Source organism: Cyprinus carpio, chromosome A4 (genome assembly GCF_018340385.1).
Source record: "Cyprinus carpio isolate SPL01 chromosome A4, ASM1834038v1, whole genome shotgun sequence".
In the NCBI taxonomy this organism is placed as follows: Eukaryota; Metazoa; Chordata; class Actinopteri; order Cypriniformes; family Cyprinidae; genus Cyprinus; species Cyprinus carpio.
The window spans coordinates 35931701-35952787 of record NC_056575.1 but is presented as its reverse complement, the minus strand read 5'-3'; the positions used below and the strand labels follow the sequence as shown (position 1 = coordinate 35952787).

General features: G+C 35.3%; 2 protein-coding genes across 2 annotated transcripts in view; both read right to left on the bottom strand.

The window, feature by feature from the left end:
* The window catches only part of LOC109065174 (copine-8-like), a 123644-nt gene extending 122236 nt beyond the window's left edge, over window positions 1–1408 (bottom strand). Inside the window, exon 1 of the mRNA XM_042745989.1 lies at window positions 1104–1408. Coding sequence (XP_042601923.1) covers window positions 1104–1204 — 101 coding nt within the window. The 5' untranslated portion in view covers window positions 1205–1408. The remainder of the gene's footprint in view (window positions 1–1103) is intronic.
* A 3851-nt stretch (window positions 1409–5259) lies between these two features.
* Window positions 5260–21087, bottom strand: part of LOC109087264 (kinesin-like protein KIF21A) — a 40500-nt gene continuing 24672 nt past the window's right edge. Inside the window, 22 exon segments of the mRNA XM_042745985.1 lie at window positions 5260–5955; window positions 7409–7608; window positions 8397–8567; window positions 8863–8980; window positions 9600–9755; window positions 9859–10033; window positions 10621–10757; window positions 12309–12431; window positions 12635–12837; window positions 13343–13467; window positions 14468–14488; window positions 14617–14782; window positions 15593–15694; window positions 15854–16048; window positions 16170–16314; window positions 16393–16538; window positions 17489–17557; window positions 17670–17777; window positions 17870–18069; window positions 18372–18560; window positions 19076–19178; window positions 19299–19374. Of these exon segments, the coding sequence (XP_042601919.1) occupies window positions 5898–5955; window positions 7409–7608; window positions 8397–8567; window positions 8863–8980; window positions 9600–9755; window positions 9859–10033; window positions 10621–10757; window positions 12309–12431; window positions 12635–12837; window positions 13343–13467; window positions 14468–14488; window positions 14617–14782; window positions 15593–15694; window positions 15854–16048; window positions 16170–16314; window positions 16393–16538; window positions 17489–17557; window positions 17670–17777; window positions 17870–18069; window positions 18372–18560; window positions 19076–19178; window positions 19299–19374 (2986 nt within the window). The 3' untranslated portion in view covers window positions 5260–5897.

The window sequence follows — 21087 nt, the reverse complement described above, 5'->3', positions numbered from 1 at the left end:
TTTCCCAGCTAAACCAAAATCAACAGGCTGTTGTTATGAGATATGAAATAATCATTCTCCAAATAGCTTGTTTCTTATGGGAGAGTGAGTTCAAAAGGCAAATCACCAGTAATCCTATACTATATAAATGATTTCTTAATAAAAATACATTTTAAATTTGCTAAATGAATCGTGACAGTAATAGATTGTGGATGGTTAAAGATTCTTGAACAACTTTAAATCAAGAAAACAAGTTCAATTCAAACAATCATATTTTTGTGTGGCTCTGCAAACTTTAATCAATCAATCAATCAATCAATCAATCATCTAAAGCCAAAATGTTTTCTGGAAGCACAATGTGGCAATAGTGATTACTTCTTTTAATATAAAACAACAGAAATCAAATCTACAGTATATAATAATATTTCAACAAGTGTGGGTCAGGTTTTCCCACGCTGTGGTGACAAATATTACTAAATGATAGTAAACCTGAATAAAAACATAAGAACGGTTTAATAAACGTACCAAATTATGATTTATAGATAGAAAATGTGATTAGCATCGTTTATGGATGGAAAATATAATTTGTGCTGTATAAAACAGTGGTAGTCAATGGAAAGCCCCCATCATGATATGAAAACAAACGGGAGTGTGTGTCATCGGTTTACTGTATGACACACACAAAAGCAAATAATAATCATTACAAAATCCACCTTTTATCAAGCCGTAAAGCAATTAATGTCACTTTTGAAGTTGTGATCCATCTCAGAAAAGCACCTCACAGTTATTCCAAAACAAAACCAAACTTACGTTAAGGCATTTAACTAACAGCTGGTGCGAGAAGCGGTGAGGATGGCATTTGTTTTGGTGCGAAAAAAAAAGTGACAGCTAGAGAAACTCCCAGAGTAAAAGTACAGTTGAAATATATATCTTTTCCATTATAAAATCCACATATACTACACCTCATATACACACTTACGGATGATATTTTTTTGGAAGAAACCAGGTTATAACTGTCACGCGTAATTGCGTCTTCTCCAAAACGTTCCGTTAAAACATCACGCGTAGTATTAATAAAAGGCAGCTGTGCGTAAAGGTGTGAGCGGTACGTAAACGTTCCTCACCTGCACGAGACTGTAATCTCAACTTTTGTGGCAGGAATAGTGGCGTTGAGCGGGTCGAAATCTCCTATCGTCGCCATATTCAGGAAACCGCAACTGCTCATGCTGTTTATGGTGAGCTTTCTTTTCTTTAAACCCTTTTAGACGGAAGAGGCTGGACACTCGCGCCGCTTTACGCGAGAGAATTCATGGGTGATTTCGCAAGATTGCGAGGAGGTAACCAGTGCTTCTGTCAATCCATAACAGAGACAGCGTCCCCTCTGCTCACCATGAGAGTGTGAGTGTGTTAGAGTGTGTGTGTGTGTGTGTGTGTGTGTGTGTGTGTGGGGATGAATGATGGAAGGATTGGTGAATTATTTGGTGTGTTTTTATCTGTGAATTAATATGGATTTAACACTGACAATGCCGTGACAGATGCAACAACAACAACAATTCAAACGCTTATTATTATTAATGCCATTCTACTTCTTCTTATTGTAATAATAATAATAATAATAATAATAATAATAATTATAATAGCAATAGCAATAATTATAATAATTATAATTATTATCAAATAGCTACTGTTAATGAATATAATCATTATTAAATATCTAATAAAATATTATTGTTTTATAATGTTACCATATAATGTAGTTATTGTATGTATTGTATATAATGTAATGTAATGTATGTAATGTTATATATAATGGCAATATTAATAAATAATAAATGTAATAAAAATAAGTATATTATATTTTTTGTAATATTATTATTAGTATATGGATTTTTATTTTTGCATTTATACTATTTAACATGTCATACGTGATATAATAACATTGCATTATATGGTAACATTATAAAACAATATTGCCATTTTAATAGCGCATTTATACTATTTTATATGTCTTATTTTTTATAATGACATTTTAATAATTATTACGGATTGGTCTGTGATTATGTTGAAAGCACTGTTTAGACTGAGTATCATTAATAATGAATGTTTATGTATTTGACTGACTAGTACTTAGACTGTTAAAGGTCACTTTATGGTATTGGGCATAATCATTCCAATTGCAGCAGTTTAATAAAAGTCTTCTGAAGCAATACAGTCACTTAACAGGACTATACCATTAAAGCTCATGGGTATTGTGTGTCATGTGACTAAACGTACTGATGTTCACACATGGGTTTGATCTGCAGTGAGTTCCCAAAAATGCATAAACATTGTATTGAAGCATCTGTAGTTCCACAACTACTAATTTAAATATATATAAAATAATAATAATAATAATAATGATGTATATTTCCATGTTAAACCAAAACTGCTTGCATCCTTGAGACTCAAAGCACAAACACAGAGGAGTTCATTATGTTGCATTGTTCTCAGATGAGGCATGTTGAATTGACTCTCTTTATAACTGCTTTGAATATAACCAATTATTGCAAATGGGTAGTCATGATATTTATGAGGATATGCTGAATGCTGTTTCTGGTTACTGGTATTGTATCTGGTTACTGTGATTATTGATTTATGTCCTCAGTTATTGATTACCAGTATTCTACCTACTGGAAAACAACTAGAGAAAACATCAATACAAAGATTAAAATCCTGCAGAGACAATTTTAGATGACTCCACAAATGTCTAACGAACACATACTGCATGAAATGAATCAGAGAACTAAAGACGAACTTTCTGCAGGATTAAAAATGATGCATTTTAATAAAAGTGAATGTTACTGTAGCTGCTGTTAGAGTCTGTCTGTGAATGGCAGATTTGCATGCATTGCCTATAAGTGGCTCTTTTGTTGAAATACAAATGAGATATTAAATATTCAAGTGGAAATGAAAATGTAAAAAAAAATACCTTTTGTATGCTCTCATACTCTCAAACAGATGTGTTATGTGCCACTGTTTGTTAGATAAAGTGACTGATAGTATCAATACACTTGTAATTATTTTAGGAAACCAGCTAGTTACCCAGCATTAAGTAAGTGCCTGCACATATTTGAAACACTCAAATATATATATTTGAGTGTTCCAAGTATGTGCAGGCACTAACTTAATGCTGGGTAACTAGCTGGTTTCCTAAAATAATATATATATAAAGTCAAAAAAATATATATAAAATGGATTGTTTGGTGACATGTAAACATTGATGCTTTGGCTTTTTTAATGGGAAAAATGGGTAAAATATGTATTTTTTTTTTTAAATAAAATATATAAATAAACTTGTTCTTGAGATATATTGCTTAAATATATTTTATAAAAATAAATATATTGATAAAAATTATATTGTTTTATGATTGTGTGTGTATGTATATATATATATATATATATATATATATATATATATATATATATATATATATATATATTAATGTTACTTGTTTACAGAAATTATGATGAAAAATTAGACCTCATCTCAGTGGGTGATTTTAATTTTTTCTCCATCCGTACACCTCAGAGAGTTGATTGCTTCATCAGAAATTGCCTTTAAATCAATCAGACTGTCTCACCAGGAAGAGCAAAGACCTATGATTTGTTAAGACACACTCTCATCAAGAGATAAGTCATGCTATTTTATTCAGAGAATGTATATATATATATATATATATATATTTATATATATATATATATATATATATATATATATATATATATATTCAGTCTGACCTGTCTACAACTGTTTATAGTGAATACAGTATCCTTTTGTAATTTTTCCAGTAAGATTCAGATGAATGACTGGCATTACAGCATAGTCCGGATAGATGACGTGAGGGTGTTTGTGCTTGACCTGAGAGATTCCTTACAGCTGAGTGAATCTCCTCTTATTCTAAATTTAGATGAGTGCCTTGCGAGATGGAGACAGCTGCTGGGCGCTGAGGTGCTGCGTGTAAGAGAAGGTCTCACACCATGTCCGCACAGCAAGTTAGCTACGACATTATACAACAGTTAGCTATTGTCTTCTAATATTGTGCTGTAGGAATGAATACAAAACCCGGAAATCAGTTCATATTTTTCCACTTCTAGACACATTGTCCCGAAGTCAGTAGGTTTGTTGCTGAACACAATCTAAAGTGGAATGGATTTGTTTGGTTTTGATGAAAACCAACAAAAACCAACAAAACTCAGAATTTGTTTTGGGCAAGAGGCCACAGCAGAAGTGCAGAAGTGTAACTAGTGCTATTAATATATATATATATATATATATATATATATATATATATATATATATATATATATATATATATATATATATATATATATATATATATATATGTCATTGCAACAGATAATAAATATAATGTGTCAAACAATAACAGAGGTTCAGCTACATCTGATACACACTTGCATAAGGCTTCATTAATTCATAAACATAATAAGTGCTTCTTCAAACTATTTTAAACGTTATCATGAAACTAATGAGAACATATTTGCAGGGATAATTATTTCAAAGTGATGGATCTGTGGTTTTATATTTTTTATTAGAGCCACACTAACATCTAATTGGTCAAAGCATCTGTACTTTCTTTTAATGATATGATTTTACCCTGTCAGGGACAGATGCACAGATTCAGAAATCTAAATTTGGAGATCTATCATTAATGGGTAACAGCTATCAAATTAAAATGTGCATGGGTTCAAATTCTTTATGTTTGGTGGTTGGGGGTTAATTTTTGTTTTTGATTAAGGTTATTTGGTTTTGGTTTATATTAATATTTGTCTTTTTATTATTATTATTTTTGATTTTTTTTTTTTTTTTTATTACATTGAATTACATTTTACTAATTTCCAAGAGGTATTTTACATTTCATAAAATTTTAAATTTTTGCCAGATTTACAGTATTTTGGGTTTGTGCCCAGGCCGTGATGTTAATTCAGAAACACTCAAAATAGCCAAGGTCCCAAGTCAATACTTTTTGATCCCTGAAAAAAAATGATAAATCTCAATGTAATTTTTTTAAACAGTCCCCCTCATGTAAACACCATCTACAGTATATACATGCCAGTTCCCTGTCCATTATGTGTACACTGCCCCCTAGTAATATTATTCTGACACTGCAGTTTCACTACTTAACATTATATCCATTATATCCTCAACATTATATACATCATAAGTACAATACATTCATTCAAGGTTATTCTGTAAGGCTAAAACATACAGTTGCACCTATAAAATTTTGACAGATGTAGTTTATTTCACTCACCATCTGACATTGATAATAACTACAGTACATCAGAGGAAAAATTTTGTACAGCATACTCAAAAGTTTCGACCAGAAAATGAAAAAGAACCAGCTGAGGCTTAATATAAAGGTAAAACACAAAGTAGACAGAGACACTGGTGCATATATCATTGTACCATTCCAGTGCAGTTAAGTCTACAGTACGGTTGCACTGAGACCATTGGAAAGATTCACACAAAAAGAGTCGAACTTTGGTCAACAAACATCTGAAAAGAGCTGACATCAATATTGATAAATAATATAAGAGCATATCGGTTCAGTCCAGTCAACATGATATTCACAAACACATGTGCTTCTTAAACGCACTGCTCATTCGGCAGTCTGTGATGCCCAAAGCCCAGCTTCAGGAAGGTGCCACATCAACACTTATTGACCTACAACATCCCCCTTTACGGTCAGCAACAGCTAAACAAGACACTTCAACACTTTACATGAGGAAATATACAGCAGTTACAACAGGAAGCTCTCCTCTAAATTGCTGCCAGAGTTTCGGGAAAGAAGCGTCACATTGGTAAAGGAAATTCTTGTAGGAAGCCAAAACCTTCACACAGTGACCTTCTGTTCTCATCAGTGAATGCCGTCCTCTAAAGATCCTTTCACATGCCAAATCTTCACTGTCCGGTCACTGTGAAAAAACAATGAGAATGAACTATTTATACAGTTTCACTGCACACTATAAAGCAGTGTTAGCAACCGTTTTCTATTTTTTCTGAAGAGTAGGTGAGTGACTGGCCGCTAGCTAGGCTGTTGTGATTCCTAAGTGGTTGCTAAGATGTTGCTACACAATTGCTAGGGTGTTTTGGTGGTTTTTAGCACATTTTTGTATTTGCCTTGGCGGTTATAGTTGTTAGATTGTTGTTGTGTGGTTAGAAATATGTTCTGAGTGGTTGCCAAGGTGTTGCTAAGCAGTTTCTAGGGTGTAATCATGGTTTTTAGCACATTAATTAGCTAATATACAAGTTAAATAATGCATTGGCACTTCTAGGAATTTCATGACAATGTAACAACAACATTGCAAGTGCGTAATGTTGTCCGTATGGGCACTTCTAGGGATTTCATGCCAATGTAACGACTTGGTAATTTCATGACTTATTAACTTCTGCATGTCAGGCCATAGATTAATAAATTAAAAATGTAACGACAACATTGCAAGTGCTTAATGTTGTCCGTATGCCATGATGTTGCCACAATGTTGTTATTACTAACTGACAATGTCACAAAATATCAGCATGGCAATGTGACCAGTTACATCGCTGCAACCAGAAAAGTAAAATTCTGAGACAATGTCGCAAAGTTACACTGAATCCAAAAATCTCACATTTCCGGTTGCCACAATGGAATTGATTATGTTTCCAAACCAAAAGTTTGGTCATTGGATTATATTGCAGTTACGTATTATAGTTAGCTCGGTTGTAATATGGCTTTGTGAGCATTATAGGTGATTACCAGGATGTTGCTATGCAGTGGCTAGGGTTTCAGGTTGAGTTGGTATTGCTATAACAAGGTACTGCTAAAGTTGTGTTGAGTGCTTGTTAGCGTGGGTTACTAAGGTATTGCTATGCAGTTGCTAGGATGTTCTGACAGTTTCACATTGTAATGAATTTGGCTGGGTTGTTAACATGGTGTTGCTATGTGTTTTCTAAGGTGTTTTGAGTGCATATTAGCATGCTATTAAGAGATTATTAGGGTGCTGTGGGTGGTTGTTGTTAGCGTGTTGTAAGTAGTTAACATTGCTAGTGAGTTGTTTGTAATTGGTAGATAATTACCAGAGTAGTATTTAGCATGTTGCTTTGTGGTTGTAACAGTGTTTTAATGTCTGAAAAGTTTTTAAAGTCTATTTGTTCGTAATTTGAGGTGTCATTCATGTTGTAGCACATAACAGAATACAGTAAGTTGTTTACTACATACAGCATCTAAGACTGTAAGATCTGTTTAATGGTATTTTATATATATACATATATATATATATATATATATATATATATATATATATAGATATTATATATATATATACTATATACATATATATATATGCGTGTTCTGTGTTGTTTGTTGATGTCTGAACATCTATCACTCACTCTGAGGCGGTAAAGAGCTGACTGCTGTTTGTGCAGATGTCATTGACAGAGCTGTCATGACCCCTTATTTCTCCCAGAGCTCTAAGCGTGTCTGTGTGCCAGAATTTGAGCAATCCGCCCTTGCAGCCACTCATAACAGCGCTGGAGCCAGGGACCACCGCCAGAGAGCTCAGCAGATCAGAATGAGCCCGTTCTACCTGCTGCAATATGAAGAAAACATGCAAACAAATCATTTAAAGCAGGATAACTGAAGGTATGAGGCTTTTCCTATATTCAGTCTTTATGTGTGATAGTTAAGAGTAATTTCTGGAACAAAAGTCAGCTCAGTTCCAAATACTAGTAAGCAGTTTACTGTTTGCAAATGGCAATATCTGAAATCCAAGGAACTTCTGTTTCAAACAACTGCTACTAAGAAGAATGGAAAGGCTAACAAATAGCTTTCTCCAAGTATTAAAGACTTCCTTGATTCGAATAGAGTTGGCATTAGCATATTTGCTAAGCTAACAACTTAATGAAACACCAAGAAATTAGACTAATGACAACAGATTCCAAATGTATGCAGCATGTTATGCTAGGCTAAGTTTTGTGTTAGCATGTGGCTAATCTGACACCTTTAGACTCCATAAGCTTAACCATAAAAATGCATATCACACAAACATTTTGTAAAATAGCCACATTTTAATGAGATTTAACCATTAGCATTTTCTAAGAGTACTTTTTTTTTAGTATTAAATTAAACATATATTTATAACAATATTTTATCTTGATTCCATCATCTTGAATGACAAGTACAAGGACTGATTTACTTCAAAGTATGCACGCACTGATGCCTTACATCTGAGTCACAACCAGATCTTAAAAGCAGGCACCATAGTTCTGCTGCATACAAGTAGCTTTGTTAATAATGTCTAAAAAATGCTGCTTAGGCACCTTGGAAGACAGCCAAGGCTTTTATCGCAATCCTGCCTTTCCTTGCAAAGGTACTTACCTCTTGTAGCTGTTTGCGGGTTAAGTCCCATTTTTTAATGCAGGAGTCTCTGGCAGCAGTAAAAAGTGTTTCGCCGTGAATGGCCAGAGCCTCCAGCCCATCCTGATGGGATGGGTCGAAATGATGTGTGGCGCTGATGCTGCCCTGAGCGCCTTCCCCCACGTCAAACATCTGCAACACAAGAAAATAAAAGCTTTAGAGATGTATCACAAGTCCCAAAAAGCATGTCTATCAGAGTCCAAAAGCATGTTCCTGGATAGCCATTTAATTTCTTGTTGCACTTGAGGCCATATTTATAGTTTAAATTACTGTTTGTGTTCAAGCATCCATAAGAGCTGCAACAGCTTGTGTAATCACGCATGAGCTATGACCAAAAGGTGAAAATTATCATATGGAAATCAGCATGTGCACCCATAGGGACTCTTACATTAGTTCACAGAGAGCGTGTTATAATGTCCAAGCATACCTTCACGGTGTGATCTTTTGAGCCTGTTATGACCACATCTTGACCCTTCCCCACCTGGTCTACCATAAGACACGTTACCGGCCCCAGATGTCCCGTCAGTTTCCCAGTAGATACAAACCTGTAGACAACACAAACGAATAACGTATAAATGGAGACTTAATGCTGGAATACACTACTAGAACATTTAAAATTGGAACAGATTTTAAAAGGCAACTTAAAAATGGTTACAGAGAAAAAACTAGGCACTGGGCAACTGGTGGTAGACACACTACCAAACACAACAAACTAGTCATGCTTGTCAATTAGCATGTTATAGTAACAAGAAAATAGGCTTCTGACCACAGGTCAAAAGCTGTAGTTCCAGCCACACAAACTGCGAACCACATTGGTGGTTTCGGGAAACACTGTCTCGAATGTTGGTAACGACAGAACTTGTGGGCTAACAAAGCTTTTGAGAAACACACCCCAGGTTAGTTAAATGAGTACATTTTCGTTGGGTGTTTTGATCCATTTCCTTTTTCAGGTCAACTATTGTTATGGTGGAGTTACAGAACAGAATATAGTCAGTTAAAGCTAGCTGAGCAAATTTAGATCCAGCTTAATTTGCATATTTGAAGGAATCTCTATCACTTTAAGTACTATAGAACGCATTTGAGTATTATAGAATGGCTTTCTTCATAGTTCCTATTTAGCACTGTAAATAACTTCCAGACACTCATGGTAAAATTGTTCAGTACCTTCTCAAGTCCCACATCCTGACCGTGTTGCCTGATGCAGCATAAAGGAATGTTCCGGAAGAATTGAGGGCGATCTGATTGATCTGATTTTCCCCTGGAGGAATGGCAACAGAACTGCTCCCACACGTATCACCTTGAGACACCTGTCCAGAAGAACTGAAGGAGACAGAGGGCTAAAATGAGCAACCATAGGTAAAATATTTCTATGCAACAGAGAACACTGGCTTTAAATAAATCAAACAGTACCAGAATGACTCACGTGAGGGTGCGGATGCATTTGGCGGAGTCACGGATGTCCCATACTTTGACATAAGCAGTAGAGACAGTGAAGACCAGGCTGGAACAGTATCGGACTGACACTACACTGCTGGGATGATCGCCAAGAGACATGATCTCCTGACCAGTTACCAGGTTCCACACCTTACATGTGCGATCTGAGATAAAAAGAGGGATGGATGGGGATAGAACACAATGTTTATCATTCTTGTACTGGCAATGCATTATGGGTAACAACCTCAATTCAGAAGCAGAAATTCCCTGCATCTATAATTGGTTATATTGTATAAAACAAATGCAGTAAGGTTAAATTAAGTATCAATTCTGCTAGCGCATTGCTAGTTTGCATTGTGCTGAATTGACAGCTGAAATGCTCAGCCAGCACACTCTTTTTTTTTTTTTTTTACTGTAGAGTTGGTATACAGAGCTGTCTAAAATTATGTTCACTTTGGTTTGATTGTTTTTTAAACCCTCCAACCTAACCCCCTTATTTACTGTTGCTAGAAGCAATGGATTGAATGTATTACCTGAAATTTTAATTAGCTAATAACAATTTGAACTCAAATCAGTCACACCCATGTATTCACTTATCTGTTAATCAACTGTGTAATATATGGTATAATATATAGATGGCTGACTGTGCATGAGGTGACATTTAGTAAAGTGTTAATTATATACTTTTTTTTGTAATTTTACTGTAGTAAAGGCTGTAACTCTTTACATAACAACCATAAAGTTCACGGACCCTTTGAACCAGTGAAGAGCAGATCATCTGTTGAGTCCACACACAGCAGGGGTTTAGTATGACCCTCTGCCACGTGCACACACTGCAGTCTGGCTGCTTGACTGGAGCGGGCCGCCGGAGTTGGGCTTGCCGCACCTCTGGACCAAAAAACACATGATACAGATGCATTAAACACTCAATCAAATCAGACTAATATAATACACTGGCTCCGTTTCAAACCATAGTAAGCTGCCTAGCAAGAGAGCAATTTTAGCCATCATTTGTTGTTCTAAAGGTGTGGTCACAATTACCATTGTTCTGTGAATTTTTGCCAGCGAAATCCATTCATTTCGATAAGAATCCAAGGTATTGGAAATTTCGTGTGAGAGCGAAAGATTTTCCCATGCAGATTTCACAACGGGTGTAGCACTGTGAAGCACAGCTCACACAGCGGTCAACCAAGCCATTTTTCTGTTGGTCACTGTGGTGAAATCCACATTACCAACTTAAATTCATTGCGAAATCTGTGTGGGGAAATATTCTGCCCTCACACCAAACCCTTGATTGTGTGGATTTCCATATAAATGACTGGATTCCTTTAAAAACTGAATTTTCGATTAGGGCAAAATCTAGTCATTACAATAGGAATTCACACAATAGTAATTATGACCAGACCTTAAAAGGTTGGTTGCAACTTGCAAAATGATGCTGCTTTTTAAGATACCTACTTCTAACCAAATTCTACAGCAGAAGTATTTAAAAGGATAGTTCACCCACAAGTGAAAATTCTGTCATCATTTACTCACCCCCACACCGTTCCAAACCTGTATAAGTTTCTTTCTTCCACTGAACACAAAAGAATATATTTTGAAGAGTGTTTGACCAAGTTAATATTTTTTTTTCATTTACTTGAATGTCATTGGCTACAGTCAACTGTTTGATGACCTACATTCTATCAATACTCTCTTTCTTTCTCACAATTATTCTTTTGTGCTCAACAGAAGGGAAAAAAAAAAAACCTTTACAGGTTAGGAAAATCTTGAGGGTGAGTAAATGATGTCAGAATTTCCATTTTTGTGTGAACTATCCCTTTAAGACATGTTGTATGTGGAGCGAAAATAAATGTTTGGAGAAATTGCAAACAATTTCTTTACAATAAATTATATCCTTAAAAGCATGACATAATTATGTACTTTTGAATGAGTTAAGGCCTTTACAATAGCAGACATGTCCAAACTGAACACCAAAGACAATATGCAACAAGAGCCGCCACTCCCACATTAATGCAGGATCAGACAGAGAAAATAATTATGAGAAGATCAAAGCAAAACAGGTTATGAAGTGGAGCGATATTTGCCATTTTTGAGTTTCTAATACAACATCAGTCCCTGAACAGAAAAACTGTGGTTAATACTTGGAAATAATGCAAAAGTGGTTGTTTTGTTATGGAAATTGCTCTATAAAGATTATTGTTATGGTGATCAGGCTGGTTGTTAGGTCTTCTAGGCTGTTTGAGTGGTTGCCAGGGTCCTGCTATGCGGGACTTATTACAGTGCTATTAATGCTTGCCTTAGTAAACTTTGTTCTTGTTCACTGAATGAAAGTATAGATGTTCACTTTAGTAATACAATACATTTAGAACATCTGTAAACAAATTAAGCAAAGATGTTTGGAAGGAGGATGTTTATGTGTAACAGGCTATTTCTTACTGTTTGTCCAGAGTTTTGGTTCTTTCTGTATGATTCTGGCTCCTGTCCTGAGCTCTTCTGCGGGTGAGAGGCGAGCGGTCCAGAGACCTCCTTTCTGTAGCCGTGGGAGATCTGCCACTGGAGCTATGCATTAGACAAAAGCCAGTGCCACTTAAAAACATCACATCAGACGTGACTGTAATGTTTATTAGAATGTGCTGACATGCTTATGAGCGTTTTAGAATCAAGGACTTTTTTCAAAAACGATTGTGAAAATAAATGTTTAAATAATACATGGATTTTGCTTGTTTTTAAACAAAATGCATATCTGTTCACAAAGCACTCACACAGCATGTGTCTTGGATGCCAAGCTAGAGCTGAAGGCCACTGAGTCTCTGTCCCCTAAGTGGGGAATGGGTGCCGGTTCTTTATGTCCTTCTGGACTCTCCACAACAGGAAGCAAAGGGGCAGAGAAATCCTCTGGAGGGGCGTCGGGGTCACCAGAGTTTGCGTACAGCAGCTCCATTTGGGTGGTGGTTCTTCTGCGAGCCTAAATGTATTATAAACTCAAATAATCAATTTGTACATCAGGGACTATTTTTGTCATGCTTTTGTCTTATGATCTAGTATTCAGCTTAGTTTATGCTCCCAACCCATTCTTTTTTTCTCCTCAATGAAGATAATTAGGGCTTCTGTTACTGTTATTATTGCTGTATTGAATATATTTATGTCTTTTTTTATTTTTGTTTTTGTTTTTTTATATACTATTATTTTTTTTTTTTTATTTATATATATATATATATAAATTTGTTTTCTAGAAAATGTTTGTTGAGATCCGAAGCCAAACAGCTGTAAGAGACACAGAAACAGCAAAACTATAATTTCCTGTGAGATGCTTATATTGACTGAAATGCACACTGGAGCCAAATAACCATTTGCTGTTGAAAATGCTTTATAGTGCTTCCAAAAAGCGCACAACAATCAATTTCAGAAGTAGATGAAATTAGACTTCACCACATGACTCAACTGAATCAAGTGAACGTGTTTTATAGCGCAAATGACATCAAGACAGATTTCCAATTCAGTTTAAAGAGTTTTATTGGCCTGACTGTAGTGCTTCACCTTTTCTCTGTGGTTGGACTCTGTGCTGATTCATCACTGCTGCTTTCATCACCATTTTCTGAGCAAACACACATAAACACACACGCTTCAGCATTCAGAAACACTCGTGCTCCCTCATTTTAGCTTTGTCAGTATGATATCACTGAACATTATTATTCAAGCGACATGCATCATAGTGTTGTTATCACAACCCTGAATTCAACAGAACTAGAGGAGAGGAGATATGGTCAGTCTACAGCCAGGACACCAGCATTAGGGTTGCAAACATATTTTTTAAGGATGTGTGGTCACTAGGTCAGACACAGAGAAAGGAAACTAGTAAATTAATATGTAGTTAAGCTCTGTGTGTTACCACTTGAAAAGTGACTATATTTAATGAAAATGTTTTATTTAATTTTAACATTTTTTTTTTCTGTTTTTACTAACTAGATTTAAAATGTGACAAAACATGCTTAAAGAAAGTAATATATAATTTTGACACAAATGAATTACTGACTTTGTTTTGAACTGATTTATTGAAACAGACTGTTCAAAAGAACAGATATCAAACTTTACATATCTACCTGCATTTTTGCTAATGTAGTTTAAATCTCTTAAACGTACTATTAAATATTCTTATAAATGTGCTATTAAATATATCACAAGGAATAGTCAAGACACTAATAAATGTCAAATTGTCAAAAAGTGTTAATATCCTTGAAGTATTCACCTTAGTTAATTTTATATCAGCAGAAAAAAATAAATATATATATATATATAAAACAGCATATATTGTAATAATAATAATAATAATAATAATAGTATTTTTTATTATTATTACACCACAGCATATACTGGAATTGGAGCTGAATCTAACACTATCACAAACAAACCACAGCTAGCAGACTCTACATCCTCCATGGGTCTTTAAGCTCTAAAGTTGAGAGACATGTTCTGCAAAGAGTAAAGTCCACAGGGGGTTCAAGCAAGACCCATGCAGCTCTACGCTACTGTTACTGTCTGTTAGTCTGAGGGAGAGACACATGCACTGGTGGATAACTCTAGTGGCCTCTACTTACCCGATGGCACGCTACCTAGTTCTGTTAGAATTCAGGCAACATAAAGACAAAAGCAAATCAAAATCAAACTTAAGTGAACTTAAAGGAACCAGTCTAGAGAACGAAAACCACACAGCTTAATGTGAATTGTGCGTTTATGTGTGTCGGACCTTGGAGAGCATTCCCGAGCAGAGCGTCCAGCTCAGGGTTGAGCTCTGCTTTCTCCTTCAGCATGTGGAAGAGCAGCTGGTTCTGTGTGGCGCTGTTTATCTCGGTTTGTTTCAAACGACCCTCCATCACTTTGATCTGAGACTCCTTCTGTGCAGCTTGTAAGCCCTGAGAACAGTGTTGGACATTGAAATTTTTGCGGGTGGGAAAAATAATATAAACCTGTATTATTATAGCAATCTTTTAACCAGTCAATGAAAGCCAGGTGGAAAAAGTCCTGGCCTACATTATTAAATATTCAGTTGCACTGAGAAATATGGGTTATATTATGGATGCAAAATGTATTGCAAATATCTTTATATTTTATCTAAAATCTTAAATCAAAGATTGTTGTTCCAATGATAATCATTATACCAAATAATATCTAAATTAAAAATATGACACTGTGGATATTTTGGCTGATACTAATATTTAACAATCACTAAACTAAACTAGTGGTCGACTGATATGAATTTTTAAAAGAAGAGGATGACTCAGTGCCAACATACATAATACAAAGATAGCTTGAAAAAAAAAAAAAAAAAAGGGGAAAAAGCTGGATATTATCATATTATGAACTGAATGAAACTTAATATTTAATAAAAATTCCACAGAAACAGAATGTACTATGGAGAGGTATCCAAGGTTGTATATTATATTATATTATATTATATTATATTATATTATATTATATTATATTATATTATATTATATATATATATATATTATATTATATTATATTATATTATATTATATTATATTATATTATCCAGGATAATACAATGTCATAAAAAAGGTTTTCAATGCTCGAAAATAAATAAATAGATAAATAAAAATAAAGCTAATATGTTAAGTGCAAGCACAAATGCAAATCTAAGAATTATCTAAGAATATTTAGCATCTATAATGTCAAACTGAAAATCTAGTGAGCTCCAGTACCTTATTGATGGCCATAAGGAGGAAGTGGTCGAGTAGGACACGGGCCTCTGATAGAGTGCATGAGCTGATCACAGCAGAGACGTCCACTTTATCTCCCTCCTCCTATAGCGGACCATGGAATCAAAGTTATCTGTCCCACAATGCTTTTTTGTTTTGTTTTTTTCATTATAAATGGGGACTGCTGGTAGATTATTATTATTTCACTGTGTGTATTAGGGTGTAATACTGTGTATAACATGATCTCCTGTGTCCCATAAGCACCTTGGCCTCTTCCATCTGCATGATGTTGGCCTGGCAGTCTGCAATGCTGTCGTTGATGTACTCGATGTTAGCAGTCAGCGACTCCATCTCTTCAGTAAGAGAGAGAATAGTCCTATCAGCATCTGTGTCTTCGCTGGCAATTTTGTCCCTCTTCCTTATCACCTTCTCTCTGCGTTTGGTCAACTCCTCACGTTGCTGTACACGCAGAATTAAAAGAATAGTTTGTCAATTAACTCAATCTCGAAATGAAAAAAAAAAGCATGAGCCCTGTTTGATGAAATTTCTTCAGTAATACTAAAAGGCTGTTCTTGGTCACCTTAAGCAAGCGGTTCATGTCAGTCTCCATATTGGAGATGGTCATCCTCTGCATGATGATGTCACTAATGCGCCGCTCTAATGACTGCCATTTGGCCCGCGCCGTCCTGGTAGAGTACACCCCTCCTGTTCTCATCAGGTACTTTCTAAAATACAAATATCATGACCACATCAGTCACTCAGACACCCAGGAGCCAGCCCTTCTGAAATGAAACACACATCACCTTGTCCCGTAAGGAGCTGTGGCCCCAGTGCTTTGTGGTCGGACAAGAGCCGTACGGGGTGAAGACTCCTGCAAAGGCTCTGGTAAACTGATCTTACGGTTAACCTTGCCTGATGCTGGTCGCACCTGGCGCCTCAGGGCAGTTATCTGAATCAAAGAAGCAGGAAAAAAATCTTAATATTTTTTCTATAGGTGTTACACTCTGAGTGATTAAAGGGATGGTTCACCCAAAATTTAAGATTGATGTCATCATTTACCCTCATGTTGCTCCAAACACAAATGACTTTTGTTCATCGAAACACCAATGATGCTATTTTTATTGAAACCTGAAAGATTCCACTTTTTGATTTTTTTTTCCTTTATTTCTTAATTTTTTTTATTCTTAACCATTTTTAATCATTGCTTAATTTTTCAGTTAATCTTGCAATTGTTTTATTTTATAAATAATTAAATAAATAAATACTTTTTTATTTATATATTCACAAACACGTATTGATCAATATCAGTATCATATAAAGTAACTGAGTCTGGATTAAATTGCTCACTTCATATGGATTACTTTTATGATGTCTTTATGAACTTTTTGAAGCATCAAAGTCTTAATGGAATGGACATAAAGCTCTTTCTGATTCTTATTCAATGGAGGAACAGAGGAACAGAAATCTCTGTTTCAAAGTGGAATGAAAGTCTTACAGATTTGGAACAACACGAGGCTAAGAAACTTATGACAGAACTTTCATTTTGGGGTGATCTATCACTTTAAGATTTCATGTGAAACAAATTTTATTTGATTTTAAATAGAAAAAAAAGCAATTCAGTTCACTTTAATTATATTGCCATAATCTGTTTAATTACTTTCTTAAAATCAATAAGACGTAAATAATGTACATTAGAGATTGGTCAGGCCTCTAAAATGTAAAAAAATAAATAAATAAACAAAAATGACAAAATAAACAAACATGGTTTGGTTTAGTGATAACTGTTGGGACTGTCAGCATGTTAAAACTCTCTGAGAAGTTGTGTCTCTACAGCCATCAAACCTGTGCTTTTGTAACAAACAAAAAAAATGAATTCCTAAATAATCCTGGTTCTGTCACCTCCTCTGCCCTCCTGCGCAGAATGAGCTCCTGCTGTCTCTTTTGAGCTTCAAGCTGCCTTAGCTGGTGCTAAACGAGACAAGAAAGAGAAAAAAAGAAAAAAAGAGAGAGAGAATGAGCAGGAATTGTGTCTGAGAATTCCCCATAATTCCCTGGGGCTGTTCAGGGTACAGTGCGTCACCTCCTGTTTGCGATGGTCTTTCTTGAGTGTGGCGATCTCTCGGTTGCGGTGGGTCTCCGTGACTCGGTTCTTCTCCTGCTGTTCCTTCATCTGTTTCATCAAAACCACCTGAGCGAAACAAAGCCACCATGACAATGATTACAGCCCTTTGCTGCTGTAAGTGTAAACGGCCCAACACAAACACACACAAACAAGCCTACCTTGGTTTTCTTCATCTCAGTCACTTCCTGCTGTAGCTTCCTCAGCTGTTTCTCGTACTGTGATTGGTTCTTCAGCAGGCGTGCATGTTCTTTTTGTGCCGACTGCAGTTTCTGCATCTCCTTGTTCATGGAGTTCAACTTCTTCTCGTATTCGGACTTTATCTTCTTTGCTTTCTCCTCCGTACATGACTCCACTGATCCTGCACAGAAATGTGAGTATAATGTATTATAAATTTGGACATTCAATTTTTATTCTTTGCTTTTTCATTTTTAGTATGGCTTGCTTTGTTTAAGCAAGTGGTGTGTAAAGCCTATAACCTTTTTTTTTTTTAAGTTTCATTCCAGCTGTTTCAAAATCCAACCAGAAGAGGGCACAAGAGATTTACTGAGAGTTGAATGCTGCAGGTGCATGATTTCATTCAAAATGTGATCATTTTTTTGAAACATTCATTACTTGCATATTTTGTTGTTTATCTATATACTGTGTGTGTGTGTGCTGTACCCATGTTTTGCAGGACACGGTCTCTCTCCAGCTGTGTGTCTCTGATTTTGCTCTGCAGCATCATAAGTTTCTGCTCATACTGTTGTTTGAGCGTGTGCAGACGCCTCTGACTGTTCTCCAGTTCATCGATCAGCCGCTGTTTGATGGCGATCTCACACGTGATGTTGGCCAGATCCGCCTGGAAGTCCTCTGTTAACACACAAATGCATAGAATTAATGTCTTTAACCTCAACAAAAGCAAGACTCATCAAGTTAATTAAATAATGAAAATGTGATTTAAAAAAAGGTTTAAAATTAACATTTTAATAAAATGTTTTATTATATTTATAGTATAAAATAATGTAATAAATATTAAACGAAGTAAGTTTGAAAAGCTGATGTGCCACAAATATTAAACTTCTATCCACTACAGATTATAAAACCATCAATTCTCAGATGATTGAAAAACAACAACAAAAAACAATGCAATCTATGCCTGCAGAATAGATATTATCATAGCTTCAAGGGGCTTTTTTATATACAGTGTATATGTTGTGTCCCTTAAATTTACTTTAAAAACAAACCACTTTTTCATTAAAAAGGTTGATTGTTTGCAAAACATATCCAACTTTTTCTAAAATAAACAAACAAATAAACAAATTCATAAAAAAAAAAAAAAAAAAAAAAAAATCTGAACCATTAAATATTAAATGCAGGCATTTTACCTTTTTCCTCCTCAGAGTCAGACTCATCAGAGCTGTCTACCTCCATCTCATCCTCCTCTTCATCACCCTCAGCTTCCTCCCCTTCATCATGATCACTCACATCCTGCAAGAGTATTGGCATTATTAGAAGCAAATATTTGCCTCACAGAATCTCAGAGACAGTGAATGATCTATAAATTAAAACAGCATATCTTTTGTACACACGGGATAGAGTTTAACATACCGCTTCTGGCTCCTCATTTGCTCTTTCGGAGGCCTCTTTATCCTGCTCATTATCTGGCCCCTCCTCCTTTATGACACTGCATGACATCATAAGAATATCATTAAACCTATTACTGTACATCAAACTCAATAAAAACAAACCCTTTAATACCATCATTTGCATAAAGACCCAATGGAATCGTTAACGATCACAATTATCTTTGCAGTGTTGATGCGTGTCCTATTGAAGGGGGCATCCAAAAATGTTTATTTTGATTTGATGGGGTCTTTGAAGCACAAATTACTTGATTCCAAGATCTATTAATAACTGATTAAATCATTCAGTGTTAGTGAATTAGCTGAGCCTATTACACTGTTAGACTCTAAAGCAACATCACACACTGATCAGCATGAATGTGAGTTGATCGCACATCTTAAAGGGCTACCAGAATAAAACTTGACTAAAGGAGAGAGATTCTGATAAAAGACTCTAAAGTTTTCTTCCAAACCCTAGTGAGCTACTAGTGACCTAGTGAGACATTTTAAGGCAACATAGATGTGCTCCTGACTAGGGATATAATGATGCAACCCGAGCTGGTTGAAAATCAATACAAATATAGGACGATTCAAGTCAGTTGAGATGTTAAACGAATTGCAATACATTTGGGGTTGGAAGTTTATATGAATTTATCTCTGAGAGGAACTGACTGACTTAAGAAAAGTTTAGATGGTATTTTCTTGTCTCTGTATAAAGCATATGACCAGCTTAAACCAGCTCATGACCAGCTAAGGACCATCTTAGGACAGAATTAATGCTTATATAATTATTTAAGCTGGATATGCTGTTTTTTTCAACAGGATAGCCTAGTAACATGCTATCTATTATAATACTGAGACGTCACTAAGTGCAGACAAGATTCAATAAAAAATAGTTATATCTAACAGCAAATGCAATATTTCACCCAACAATTGTAAACTATGTATTATCTATTATGTTTTTAGTAACCAAGTGTTAGCTTAGCAACATGCTAATGTCAAACTTTACAGTGTGCTTAACCTGAAGAGTGCTACTCGGTGGTGCTATGTACTGTAGAAACTAGACACAAAGGCAGCTCACTAGGACTTGAAACAGGTTCACAAACACTAAACCCTCGAACTGGTGATGTTTTGAAGTGTTATATTAGAGAAGGGAAGGAGAGAGTACAATGGGTCAACTTTTCCATGGTGCGGTGACTACGGTTAGTGGAACAACGGCATTTAATGACATTCTCCAACCTGACGTTCTCAAGATCTTCATGAGCACCTTCATCCATCTGCTGGAGTCTTCAAGAGTGAGGGGGTTTGGTGGAGGTGAGGTGAGGTGCGAGTAAGAGGAACCACGGTGCCAAAGATGACGGCAGAGAAGAACACGTGAGGAACAGGAATACTTAAACATTTTCCTCTTTTTTTTTTGATTAAAAGAATCTGATATAAACTAAATTTATCAGTGACTTCACTCCCATGAATCATTGGAAATGACATAATAATATCTCTACACTCACAATAAATTTACTTTGGAATTAAACAAACTAGTGTCTTATACTTTTTTATTAACATTTACCTACTGTATATTCAATAGTTTTATATCATTTTGCACATTAAGGATAAGAAAAGGATGAAAAATAATAATTTATGACTATTACATTAATTTATGACTAACTTATACTAAATTATGACTATTTTAGTTGCAATGACCTATTACCATTGGTCAGCTACCTTTACCATGCTGTATGTGGACTTCAGCTTTAAAATGTTACAATTTTTTATTTATT